This window comes from Photinus pyralis, unplaced genomic scaffold, assembly GCF_008802855.1.
Source record: "Photinus pyralis isolate 1611_PpyrPB1 unplaced genomic scaffold, Ppyr1.3 Ppyr1.4_LG6, whole genome shotgun sequence".
Classification (NCBI taxonomy): domain Eukaryota; kingdom Metazoa; phylum Arthropoda; class Insecta; order Coleoptera; family Lampyridae; genus Photinus; species Photinus pyralis.
In genome coordinates this window covers 2,967,980-2,982,561 of record NW_022170663.1, presented here as the reverse complement: position 1 = coordinate 2,982,561, position 14,582 = coordinate 2,967,980, and the positions used below count along the sequence as shown (strand labels likewise).

The 14,582-nt window shown below is 37.1% G+C and overlaps 1 protein-coding gene across 1 annotated transcript in view; it reads left to right on the top strand.

The window, feature by feature from the left end:
* Positions 1-222: 222 nt before the first annotated feature.
* The window catches only part of LOC116173477 (plexin-A4), a 50,519-nt gene continuing 36,159 nt past the window's right edge, over positions 223-14,582 (top strand). The window contains exons 1-3 of the mRNA XM_031490973.1: positions 223-282; positions 324-506; positions 561-689. Coding sequence (XP_031346833.1) covers positions 223-282; positions 324-506; positions 561-689 — 372 coding nt within the window. The remainder of the gene's footprint in view (positions 283-323; positions 507-560; positions 690-14,582) is intronic.

Here is a 14,582-nt window from a genome sequence, read left to right as displayed (position 1 = left end):
TGTTTTTTTTAATTAATTTAGTTTGTTATTCATGTTCCTCCTGGCTGGTACGATATGGGGACTTGTCAAAAATTATGGACAATGTTCCAAGTTATGACGGCTATATTTAACTAGTTATGACAGTGTGTATCGTTTTGCACCAGTTGTTTGTGATGTAAATAACATGTTTGCAAACAAGTAGTGCTGGAGTAGATATTCATTCGTTATTATTGTATCTGCCAGATGACTAACCACCACTGCTTAGCCTCTGACAGTATAATTTGTTATGTCAACAAATTAAGTGTAAAATACCGTTGGTAGTAATTATGACGCTTTATTTGCAGAAACTGCAGACAATCGGAGAAGACTTCTGCGGATTAGATGTAAACACACCACTTGGGGGTGACCAAGCTATATCGGCTGTGCCTGTTTTACTTTTCACCACGAGATTGACGGCAGTTGCGGCGACGTCCACGGGAGATTTCACGGTCGTCTTCGTAGGCACTTCAACTGGCCATTTGAAGAAGGTAAATGTTTCCTCCAGGGATCTAATAAAAATTACACGTTCCGATAATTTTCAGGTCGTGGTTGAGTCGGGAACATCAGCTCTGGAATATGGAGACCTCACTGTGGAAGAAGGATCTGCTGTCAACTCCGATCTGCACTTTGACTCACAGCTGATGCACCTTTATGTAATGACTGAGCGAAAGGTGAGTTTTTTATATACACACCCGCCTCTTAATGAGTGTTAGAGAGATCCTCAAAAATTATGATCTCGATAATGTGGCTCCAGTTACGATCGTGCTGCAGGTATATATTTTCTTAACCTGAATTGTAAAGAACATTAACAAAGTTCGTTTTTATTAGAAAACCCAAAAAATCGCATATAATAAAATGAATGAAAAGTCGTCTGAACAGAAACTTTTTTAATGAAGTAACTCTTGTGGCTATGAATTTGGCCTAAATTCGACAGACAAATTTTTCGAGTTTCGAGAAGATTTATTGATTAGAAAGTCCCAAAATCGCATATTGTATAATGAATGAAAATTCAGTTTAAGAAAAAATTCTTGAGAGTACAAATTTGTTCTAAACTCTCAAAGTTGCGCGAGGGTTTTATTTGGCTTTTCTTAGGGAACGTCTCAAAAACCTTGCTGGACTGTCACTCACATTCTGAATACACTTTTAACAAATAAACGAGCTCCTGGGTCTCTGGAAACTTGACCACTTCTTCCAGAATTGGAAACCTTTCGCCAGTTACCATGTATACAGACGGACAGACAGAAAGGCCAAAGTCATGAACTCGCTTAGGAGCTCTTTAATAAGTAACAGCAAAATAATTTGTTGATAAAAAATACGCGTGGGTAGAAATTAGCCCTACAATTATAGGTGACATTTGAAGATTGAAATTTGATTTGGTTACTAATAATTTGTTTATACAATCATGAAAATAGCTCTAACTCTAATATTGTGGGTACAAACTTGTCGTTAAAATAGTCCTAAATTATGGGCACTTTAATTTCAAAATCGAGACAAGTGGGAGCTTTTTGGCGACGGAAATTGTCTGAAAGTTACTCTATAAATAAGCAGTAGTAGTCAAATTTTCTCTCTGAAGTAACTAGTGTCGCAAAACATACGATATAAACCGATCAGGACATACAGACACTTGGATTTAGAATTATTAAAATGCTTTAAAAACGGGGGACATTTCTCAATTTGTTTAAGCTACACGGCGTTTGGCAACGATTGAGGAAGATACAACGGAATTAAAAAACTGATTAAAAATTGTGATTTTTTTGTTAGATATATAATATTGGATTTATGGTCCTTTTTTACTTCCTTCAAATTTTTGGATTATAACATTAGTTCGCGATCAACAGGGTCGCATGTCAAAATCTAAAAAAAAATACTGCGGGTTATTTGGCCTCAGTATGCATTTATTCCGGGCGCGAAATTTCAGGGACGAGTTTACTTGGGGGAGAATGTTCCGAGGCGGATCTTGCTACTACCCATTAGTTCATTGAAACAGAAGGATTTAAGTAAAATAAGTTAAGTACACAGTCTGAACCCCTTTGCCATACAGAGAGTGTTTTTTTGCCAAATAACATAAGGGTCCCTTTTGGTAGGTGCATTCGTAAAACTTTCAAAATTTTTAATTTTCTCCCATCAACACATAGAACAATAGAACTACAGTGCGTCCCAAAACTCAAAGGTAAAGTGTTTTCAGAAAAATGCAGAAACACGTTGATTAAATGTTTCAATTTTGTGACAATAGATTGACAGATCTATGACGGCATCGATAATTTTTTAAATAGCACCCCCATTTTTTCAGCATAAAGTTATAATCGCTTAAAAGAGGAATTTTTTGATGTAAGGTAATTTTTATAAGAAATGGAAAAAAACCCAAGTTTATTGTTAAAGACTGTTACGCTCTTTATTTGTATGTTTTTTTTTTGTATTTTCAAATATGTCAAATTCCGTCCAGATTTTTTCCAGGTCGCTATGTAAGAAACGGCATACCCCAAATTCTAGTTGTATTTGTTGTGACCACAAAGAAAATCAATTAACGAAGACACTTCCTGTACGAAACCTTACAATATTTGATAGAGTGGGTGTCCAAACACAAAATTTGTATTTGTCCCTTCCCACTACGTGCATTAAAAAAACAGTCTAGTTTGGTTATTCGGGATTAAAATAAACCTGTATTTAAATTTCCACGCAGAGTAATGGTATGATGGGGTAAGTCAGATTTCTACTCTGCCAAGGTTTGTGCTTTCAAAACTATCGCTTTTGCACACGTTCTACCCATTCGGGATTAAAATAGCCCTTTGATTACATTTCTACGTAAAAGTGATAGTTTTGGAACCAGTGGCACCACTAAAACCTAATTAAATCAGCTCGCATTCGGAAACACGACTTTTAATCCGCCTCATATTCAATAGCACTGATCCTTGAACTTTTGTTTCCAAAAATTGCCCTAAGAAGCAGATGAAATAGAGACTTGAAATTTGGTTTACAGCAATAACCGACCATTGCGAATTAAAATATAAAATAATTTCACAATAGCGCTCCTTCCATAAATACCGGAAGTGGTGCCATCTTGGTGTTTTTTAATAGAAACATACCATTTTCTATTTTGTTCTAAATGCGTTAGTTTATTCTGAATTGAACGCAATTAAAATTTAAGTACCTACCTATCTGTCATAGTTTTTGACATATGTCATGCATGGGTCCTTTCAGATATTCATATCTCTTAAACCGTTTAACATAAGCGATCGTCGTATTTAATAATGAAATCCTTAAAGTCTAAAGGAATGGCCGCCGAAAGTCTTGAAAAAGTTTCCAGAGCTGCTGCGATTTTTCAGTTACCAATCAAAAAATGGTAAAACTTCAGTTTTTCAAATTGCAAGTTGCAACTACTATTTCTGACGCCAGAGTGAATGTAGAGGTAAATTTTAGGGCAACTTTTATTAACATTCTGTATGACTATATCGGGTAGTTATTGAGCTATTTGTTTAAGAGATATGAATTTTTGAATGAACCCTTGCATTTTCAAATTGTTAGAGAACAGTTGACATTATGCTATATTTATCGATGTTTCTTGGTATAGATGATTAATGGAGAGGGGACTCTTTACACATAAACAGTTAAAGGACGCCTGGCATACTTTCAAAATGTATGCTATATGAACCCCTTAGAGAAATTCTCCGAAATATTGCATTTTCTGCGGGCGCTGTTAAAAAGAGTATTGCTCACACGGACGAGCGGTCGGAAAATAATAAAACTATAAAGATCACTACAAAAAATCCATAAAAGTGATCCCTGACCGTGGCTTAGTTCGGATCTGGCTTTTACCCACCAAGTCCGGGTCCGGGTTTTACCCACACCCTGTTCTGATGGGCTAAGTCAGATTTGTACCACTTATTTCTGAACAAATAAAGCCTGTGTGCGTACATTTATTAGAATTATTTAGTGGATGAAATTTGTAGAATAGTAATTGTAAGATTTGATATACTGCGAGTCCGAACACCCATAATTTTGTTCGTTCCTACCACGTCCACTTAAGGAAAACGTGTAAGATTGAAAATTATTTCTAAAAAATAGAGTTTATGCGTATATAAATTTGATTGGCGTTATTTAAGGGATGAAATGTGTAGATTTAATAGTAATTACAATGTAACCTCTTTACTCTGAACACACGCTAATCTGGGCATCCAATAATCAATAATGGACATGCAATTATCACCATGATAACCTGGACGCACATGGGGGTTTTATTTGTTCATGTCTGTTCAGTGACTAGCCCGACACAATTTACAATTTACAGCGCTGTCCTTAGTTTATAACTCACGTTTTTGCGTATTTATTGCTGTATCGTTAGTGCTAGCTTCACAGGAAATATGCAAAATCTATTGGTACGAGTACATAATAACTAAACATCACCTTTCGGAACAATATGAAAAGAGCTTTTTTCATGTCTCATTTGATAGTTCTTTCGGAACAATATGAAAAGAGCTTTTTTCATGTCTCATTTGATAGTTGGGAATTCTTCTATTGACGCTGCAAAAAGCATCCAAACAAATTCGCTGCGAATTTTCATTTAAAGAATACTTTTCTATCTACTTATTCGTAATTTTAAGGGTTGTGACACACACACAGCTTTCTATAAAGTAGAAAATACGGAATATAGGATGCCCCCTCGAACGAAAATGAAACTGTAAGAGCGTTTTTTGAAAGTTTGCTGCTATAACAACCCCAAAATAGTTTCGTTTCGTTTTCATTGCTGTATACGTAATTGCGCTTTCAACACATCGGAATAATACGCTAATATTATATAATTAGTAAAAATAAATGTTTCTGGTATCCGTGAATATTAAAGGGCGAAAATGAGCACAATTTTCGTTTACTTAAAATGTTCTCGGCAACCTAAATTTCGGTGAAAACATACTTACAGGTTAAATTATGTAAATCCATTACGCCACTAAAAATAAAGAAAAGCAACCTCAAAAACTTTTATTTTAGGCTAATATGAGAGTAAATATGAGAACCATTTGTTTTGTGGACGTTTCATATATATGTTCAATACATTGTTAAAACGCCATTAAAAGGTTGTTAACCCCAAATATGGAGTAAAACATTTCCAATCCGGACTGCAGTTGAATTCGAAGGTGACAAAAAAGATCTCATTAAAGATTTCACTCACTAATTATCCCACATTAATGAACTGGCACGATGGGTACGCGTCAACATAAGACAATATAATAGAAAACTCCTTTTAAGAGGGAAACGTATCAATTAATCTCCTTTAGTGTGTAATAAATTAGGAAAGAATTAACGGTCGACTTTTTTTGCGAAACTAGTTCCGCGCTAAACAAAAAAGAAAAACTGTAAAATTTATATGAGAATCGGCGCGAAAGCTAAGAGATGGAATAATTTAGCAGATCGACGGCAAATTTAAAATGCCCTCGTTGAGGCCGCGCTACAAGGTTTTGAGATATGGTGGAAACAGGAAAGGTTTGAAACGCCGTAGTTTATTTATTTAATACTTTAAAATCCCTTTTAACCGATCCGGGTCAAATGTGCGGTATGAATTGGTAGATCGATAATGGTATATGCTTTTTTACAACCGCGCGAAAACCCGAAAATTTTTATACGCCGATGGATTGCAAAAATTCTTTTTATTAACAGCAATTGGTTCTCTGTGAACTGTAGTAGATTTCTTGGACGTTGAATGAAAAGTTGAACACTTTCTAATATGCAGCCAATTATTCCCATGAATATCGGATTTTGTGCTAATTGGTTACAGGAGTACCGCTTAGAAGGTCATGCTGTGCTTCACAAATATGCAGGGTGTAGCATTTAGGACCCGTCGGATCATGATTGCTTTGCCATAAAAGACGTAGGAGCAAAATTGGAAATATTTCTGGTCACCAGTGGCGTATTAGTCTAGGCCAGAGGTGCCCAAACCTTTGTATCGTTTGATCTACTCTGCACAAGTAAGATCCTTCGCGATCTACCAGCTACTTCTACTATGAAAAAAGGTTTTTGTTGTTAGGATGATGTGTAATTGAGTTTTGATTTTACTTTAGTCCGTCGTATTTCTGATGTTGGTGGGCGGGCACTTATTTCTGATTGTGATGGAAAGTTGCATATTTTTTATGTATACACTCAAAAAATGTCTCTTCAAATTACCTACCTTTTTACCACCCGCACGTTAGTAAAGGGATATAGTGCATTGGGGTTAAAAATGCCCCCTTCCCCACTGTTTTGATGGAAATACTCGCTTTGAAGCACCAGAAATGCGAATCAAACAAAATCTGGAAGAGGAGGAAGAAGAAGAAGCACACCAATGTATCCTTAAACATTGTAAAACATTTGCTATACCACCCCCACACCTGCGTATTCGCGGTTCTGCCCTTTTATATCTAAGAATAAGTGTACCAAATTTGGTCCCAATCGGTTCAGCCGTTTAGCCGGAAATGAGAATACAGACGGTCCGACACAGACAGACCAACATTATCGAGATTTTGTTTGATTCGGATTCCTGGTGCCCCAAAACGTGTGTTTTCGTCAAAAGAGTTGGGGGTCACTTTTGACCCCAATGCAATAGGTACTTACTAACGTGTGGGTGGTAAAAAGTCTTCTTCCTACTCTTTATCAGAATGGTAGGGTTTTGGTCGCTTGGGCGCACTCGCTTTAAGTTAAGCATAAGCTGATTAGATGATCGACTCGGAAGATCGCCGCGATCGACCGGTAGATCGCGATCGACGGTTTGGCCAGCTCTGGTCTAGGCGATAGAGACTGTAAAATTGGCAAACTGGACATTTTGAGGTGGAAAAGAAAAAATGGTGGAATATGTTCAGTTAGGTGTCAAAAACAACATATTAAAAATCCCACCCTCCAGACCCTGTGCTAAAGGCTCCAGCCACCCCACCATCCCCCAAAAACCGTGTTTTCGCTCTTTTTCGCTGATATCTCGCGATCTATGAGGTCTATATGAAATATTTTTAGCTGAAAATATTTTTCGGGAAATTTCATACAAGGTAGATACTCAGAAGTTAGCCTAGGTGGTACCTCTTAGCCTAGAAAATTCATAAAAGGAGGCGAAAATCATCATTTTCGTGTTTTTTTTGCGGTTTTTTGCAAAAATATCGCGACCGTCAGGGCTAGATGAAATATGTTTAGCTGAAAATGCTCTTCGCGCAATTTCATACGAGATAGGTAACTGAAGAGTTGGCGTAAAGTCACCTTTCACCTTCAACTTTCATGTGTGAGGAAATATTCATTGTAAAACAAAGTATTTCTATGTACCATTTATTCACGTCAAAACAGTATTTTCATATTAAAATATTCACACATTCATTTATACCTCAACGTAATCATTACCCTTATACTTATCCAAATCAATTCGTACTTTTTCGATCAGACTTCTTATCAAAAGTTATAGACTAGAAACCAATTTGAAAAAAAATTCAAAGGGCTGTAACTTTTGAACTAGTAGCCCAATCTTGGAACTGTTTGAAACTATGGATTCTATAGGCCACATTCTATAAGAAAATTTTTTTTCCGGGTCGATCTGAGACAATTTTTTTTCGGGGCTCAAAAAAAGGCAGTGTTTAACTAACCTTCCTTTTTTACCAAAAATCGACTACACCAAAATTTCTCGAGAAAACAATTTTTCTTATTAATCTGAGTGCGTAGAATCCAAATCAATTCGTACTTTTTCGATCAGACTTCTCAATCAAAAGTTATAGACTAGAAACCAATTTGAAAAAAATTCAAAGGGCTGTAACTTTTGAACTAGTAGCCCAATCTTGGAACTGTTTGAAATTATGGATTCTATAGGCCACATTCTATAAGAAAATTTTTTTTCCAGGTCGATCTGAGACAATTTTTTTTCGGTGCTCAAAAAAAGGCAGTGTTTAACCTTCCTTTTTTACCAAAAATCGACTACACCAAAATTTCTCGGGAAAACACTTTTTCTTATTAATTTGAGTGCGTAGAATCCAAATCAATTCGTACTTTTTCGATCAGACTTCTCAATCAAAAGTTATAGACTAGATGCAGATTCCACTTTTTCAGGCTCTTCGACGTCCCCTAGTGGTAGTGGGTCGTCTGAGATTACCGACTCGTAGTTCTCGTCTTCCGCTTTACCTGATGCATGGGTACCCTGAAGAGACGACGTGGCATTTAGGCACGATGCTCCATGACACTGGACGTAGAGTTCATTACATTTCAGACCTACAACAAGAAGCATTATGTCAAAAAATGTTTATAATTATGTATACGATTATAATATTCTCTCGTGTGTCCTAGTGTCCGGTAGAGAAGGTTTACCTGATTTCCTGCAACTGTTTCAGAAAATCAGGTAAACCTTCTCTACCCGACACTTAGGAGTTAGGACACACGAGAGAATATTATATTCGTATACTTAATTATAAAATTTTTTTGACATAATACTTCTTGTTGTAGGTCTGAAGAACGAATTCTGCGTCCAGTGTCATGGATCATCGTGCCTAAATGGGACGTCGTCGTTTCAGGGTGCCCATGCAGGTAAAGCGGAAGGCGAGGAGAACTACGAGTCGGTAATTTCAGACGACCCACTAGCACTAGAGGACGTCGAAGAGCCTGAAGAAGTGGAATCTGCAGAGGATAATATTACGTTGAGGTATAAATGAATGTGTGAATATTTTAATATGAAAATACTGTTTTTACGTGAATAAATGGTACATAGAAATACTTTGTTTTACAATGAATATTTCCTCACACCTGAAAGTTGAAGGTGAAAGGTTTACGCCAACTCTACAGTTACCTATCTCGTATGAAATTGCACGAAGAGCATTTTCAGCTAAACATATTTCATCTAGCCCTGATGGTCGCGATATTTTTGCAAAAAACCGCAAAAAAAACACGAAAATTGATGATTTTCGTCTCCTTTTATGAATTTCCTAGGCTAAGAGGTACACCTAGGCTAACTTCTGAGTATCTACCTTGTAAGAAATTTCACGAGGAGCATTTTCAGCTAAAAATATTTCATCTAGCCCTAAAGGTCGCGATATATTTGCAAAAAGCCACGAAAATTGATGATTTTCGCCTCTTTTATGAATTTCCTAGGCTAAGAGGTACACCTAGGCTAAGTTCTGAGTATCTACCTTGCATAAAATTTCCAGAGAAATATTTTCAGCTAAAAATATTTTATATAGACCTCATAGATCGCGAGATATCAGCCAAAAAGAGCGAAAACACGGTTTTTGGGGGATGGTGGGGTGGCTGGAGCCTTTAGCACAGGGTCTGGGGGGTGGGATTTTTAATATGTTGTTTCTGACACCTAACTGAACATATTCCACTATTTTTTTCTTTTCCACCTCAAAATGTCCAGTTAGATGTCTTTATCGCCTAGACTATTATGAAACTTACCTTTTTTTTTTAATGGAACACCCTATATGTTATTGAAGAATTGGAAAGTACTTGAAGAGTACTTATTTTTTTATGTACTTAATATATAATAGGTTGGAAGTGCTGTCTTTCTAGCCCTTACATAAGAAAACAATACCGCATACGCAAAACCTCTTATTGTACTTTTACCTACCCTGAAGCTATAAGTGTTTTTTTCGAAAGAAGGAGTTGCAAGTGCTGCAGTCTTTCCAGGCCATATATAAAAGGACTTCCGTGACTATTAAATTTATTAACGGGTTTATGAACACATGACATGTGGTGCTCCTTATGGTGTTGATTACTGGGGTTGTTTTATCTGTGGTATCGTTGATTCGAGGTGCAGTTTAAAAACATTTACTTGGAATTATCCAGTTTGCAATCTCATACTATTTAGAGCAAACCGCATGGGGTGGAGAAAGGAGCAGACTACTCCTTTAGTTTTTAAGTTTGGAAGTTTTCGCTGATATTTTCAGAGAGTAAACCATCCCTCTACGATGCCCCTCAGAGGGCGCAGAAACAGGCGAAGGTAGCAAGTTCAACATTTCTTCAATTTTCAAGATCCTTACCTCGGTTCGTATGACATTTTAAACAAATTTCAAAAAAATGGCGCCCGCCTATCTATCTTTATCGCGGGTCACGATTTTCAACTGCTACATAAACTAAAGTCCTCATAAAGATCCATATCAATCGCTTAGGGTGTCTATATTGATATTGCGTAGAGACAGACGGACGGAAACACCGGGACGTGCGCGTTTGCCCTATAGTGGGTTGCACCAAAAATTGTTGAATATGGCCCGATTCGGTTTTGGTAACGAATCAACGAACATCACATCACGATTTTTGGGTTATTTAAATATGTGATGCATTTTTTTACACAATAGCATTTGTTTGCAAAGGAATTCTTGAGGATGGTTTTGTACACATTGGGTAAGGCATGTGTCTTATTTGCGAAAATCATAAAAATAATGCGTGCTTTCATTACAAAGGGAAATTTATTGTGTGCAGCGATGAATTTTTTTCAACATTTTGAAGAAATTCGCCTATTTCAAAAACCGTTCGAATTAGAAAGACTCCAGTAGAACGTAGATTTGAAAAAATAAATAAAGACTAGGATGGAAGTGAGGGTCAACTTTAAGAGTACCCTCTGTTCCGACATTTCACTTCCAAGATACGTTTCGTCCAGACCTTCCGTTTTCTCCTTTGACAATACCCTTTTTTCGTACTTCGTTTCCGAGATATTCGAATTTGGAGTTTGAATCTCATCGATAAGTCTCATAAACTCGCGATAAAGCTTTACTAGTAGGACAATAGTGGATAAATTTCTGACGTTTTTTCATTGCATGTGGTGCATTAGTAACGATCGTAATAAATTTTGGTGAAGAAATATTATTGGGGTATTCAAAACTGGAAGAACATTTACACTCATATTTGATTCGGATTTAGGGTATTAATAAAAAAGTAGTACATTCCATTTAAAATAACGAAGTATAAGTCAATTCCCCGTAAAACCAGCCAGAACTGACTTTGTCGATATGGTTAGTGAGTTGTGAATGATCATTGTTCTGGATTACGCACTCCCAGCTGTACGAAATTATCAAATTAAGACTTCTAGATTACTTTGTATTGGAAGTAAATAAATTACCGACCTTTGCCATCAAAGTAATCAGTTTGTTTTCCGCTTTATTTACTTTCCAGACTGATAAATGTAATTGCATTGACCTGCCTTAACGTAATTTATATACTACAGTATCGTTTTTCATAGTATCAATCGTAACTTCTTGTATTATGTGGGCCTGATGAGAGTAGTCTTTGGTGAATTCTAATCGCTGGCTTTTAGGTCCCTATGGGAATACACCATAACCCGTTTGAAATATTTATTTTTTGTTACTTGTCAAGGTGGAAGAACCAGCCAGGTATCAATCATACTCTTCAACAATCAAGATAGCCTGAGAAAATGAACATAAAGTAAAAAAGTAGGTACTACCGATGGTAATCTTCACGCAATAGCAAGATGCAAAAAAATGTCTTCTGTACTGTACCATCACTACCTAATCTTCCCTTGTACATTTCGCACACGGGTCTTCCGAAAATTAAATATTTTTTAATTCGTGTTATAATCGAAAAGTTCCGCCCTGGAATCACTATAGGAATTGTTGCTGGAACAGTCGATAGTAATTATCGCTGAGACACTTTTCATTATTCATCTACGTCAGTCAAACGGACAGCGCGATGCGACTAACATATTAATAAAAATTATTGATTGGCGGGTACTGGCGAATGAATCTCGTTTCAGATACGCTCTTTCGGACTGAATTGCAGAGAGCAAGTAAAAAAAAGCATTGAAGTAATCGCAGAAAATTGTCAATTTAAATTGAAAACTTTTACGACACATTTCCACTTAAAGACACGGATAAATAAACGACCTATCGAATCCTGTCAGATATTTTTCTAATGAAATTTAGTAGCAACGTTATAAAATTGGAACGTCTTCATTCGCAAACAGTCAAAATTCCGCCTTAGAGCGTGAATCTTTTTATTATTTTTAGCAATGAGATGCGAACATTTTCTACGAAGCTCATTTCCGAAAAAGACGGGAATTTATCTATCAACTGAAACGTCAGCTCTGCACGCCACCACTTACAAATTGCGATTGTTTTTTAGTTATTGTGTTAGTTTCGTATTTTATTTCCACCATCTCCCATCGTTGTGAATCGATGACAACTTGTATGGATGGAAATAATACTTATACAATCAGGGTAGGTACGACCGGAAAACTACCGAAATTTCCCTATGTGGAAATAACTGTCAGATTGACGGAATGATATCGTTCCTTTCAAATTGTTATTTTTTCGATTTAAATTAGCTTTTATTGATCCACCAACCACTCGCATTTCATCTGCTTCATTGGCATTTAAAAAAAAATGTACCAAAAACCACTATTGCGTTGCCACTCATCCTTTGAACGGGACATGAAAAACTATATGGATTATTTGTTGGACCTCGAGCAATCAAATTTGTTTTTTTTCCAATCAAATGTCGATTTTGGATTCTCCTGAGACCAACGTTTTCTACGATCTCCAATACTGAAACGATCATGGGACTTCAAACGATCTTAAGATTATGAGCTTTTCTCCGCAACGATAACAAACCTGTCACCCTCTATTTATAAATACCAAAAAGGGACCCTCTCATAGTGGGAGGAGGTTGCCAATACTCTACGCTCCTTAATACCCTCACTTGAAACATTCCTGACGGTTATGAAAAGAGCTTGATGGGGACTGGGCCCCCCAGGAAAAAGAAAGATTCAATGTTCCTTTCCCCAAAAGGCCACAACTATCATAAAATCGTCGTCGTATACGGGGGGGGGGGGGGGGGTTCCCAGACCCCCCGCTGGTAAATTCTCCCACAACGCGTTCATGCCTAAGGATTCTTGTGATATTTTTTCACAGAGGACCATCGAATCGTCCTTTTCTGACGAGTACTCCATACTCGGCAGGTTTCTGGTGTTACATTTTTCTCTTTCCAAAAATTACGGTGTAAATCCTAAGGGCAGTAACATGTTGGGGAAGAATCTAGAGCCGAGGATTCTCGGGGTATCGAATACCTCCAGGTAATACCCCCAGGAAAATGAAAGATTCAATGCTCCTTCCCGTGCAACTATTATAAAGTGTTCGTATAGGGTGCGTCGAATACTTGAACTCACCTCAAATTGCCTAATTCTGTTCGCTCCGCAAAATTCACCCCCGGAGAGTTTGTTTGTAGAATATACTTCCTTGGAAATTTGGTCCAATGTGTCCCAAATTCGACCTCCGAAACCGTAAAACTCTGTTAAATAGAGGCAAAGTTGCGCATTTTGGGGACCAATCGAAATTCTCCCATTTGAAGAGATTTTTTAAAACAAATAACAGCCTGCCTGTGGATCAGGGTTGGGTCACCGGAGGTGAATGGTTTGGAGGTGACAGTTTGACCCATTTGGGGCAGCCCGGTTTTCCTTCTCCTCGTCTGCTCAGCCACGGAGATACGCTTGCATGGTTTGGATTGTTGTTGAGGCTCGGTGACCTGTAATATAGGTTGAGGGGTCTCCTGGGACGCTCCTCTGGTTTATTATTTTGATCAATTTGCATGTGAGAAGACAGCGAATTCGTCCCTCTAGCTCCCTGCCCACCACGGATCCCAAGAAGGGGACGTCTATCCAGACGCCCGGGCTACTAGAGGAACATAGGTTCTAAAGGGATGATTTTGCTTTTAATAAAAAAAATAAAACAAATTGCCTACACGTTTTGAAAATTCTGAAAGGTGTCAAACATTTTGGGGTATTCTCAAACACTACTAAAATTGGATAAATGTATGTTTATTCAAGTATTCCTAAGATCTTAAAACATTTTTGCACATTTTTGATGTATTTCAAAAATTTCCTACGCACTTACTAACATTGTAAAAATCTGTTAAACATTTCCCATACGCCTCTGTATAACACAATGTTTTCCGGTTTTTAGGGCACTTCCACTTTGTGCTTCAATATAAAGCGATTTTTTCAAGTTTTAACCACATCCGCTAAGCCCCTAGAACCAAAAATTAAAAAATTCGTTAAACCGCATGTGAACAAGAGGCGAAGAGTACACTTTCAAATTTGTTTTTTCGATTTTAGAGCCCTTATGGACATTTCATGCCTTAACGAGATTACAAACATGAAATAATTTTTAATTTCTGATCGAATGACATCAATACCACGTTTGTAAGGGGTGTAGATCCAGAGCCTTTGTGACTCTGGCAGACACACGCCCTTTTTATTTTTTTAAAGTGAAAGTGCACTAAAACACGCAGTGGTCGCTGAAAATGGTCCAGATCTTTAAACGAGTGACTGGAACCTAAACTTTTGTTCTCGTAATGTTTGGTAATTAGTTAGTTAAAGTAATAGCAAAGTTATTAATTAGCGTTTAGTCATTTCGTTTCACTAACCACGGCCTTTTATCATCTTCAAATAGATACCATAATTTTAGTAATTTCGTGTGGGGAAACGGTACGTAGATGAATGAAAGATATGAATTGAAAAGGTTCCTGAATGAAATGAAAGAAGGAAAAATAAGCAACTGAAAGCGTTCCCAAAATTCCAACAGGTGCCGCACTTAAAAAATTAAGAGGCTAAAGAGACCTGTAATCCATTTAATGGA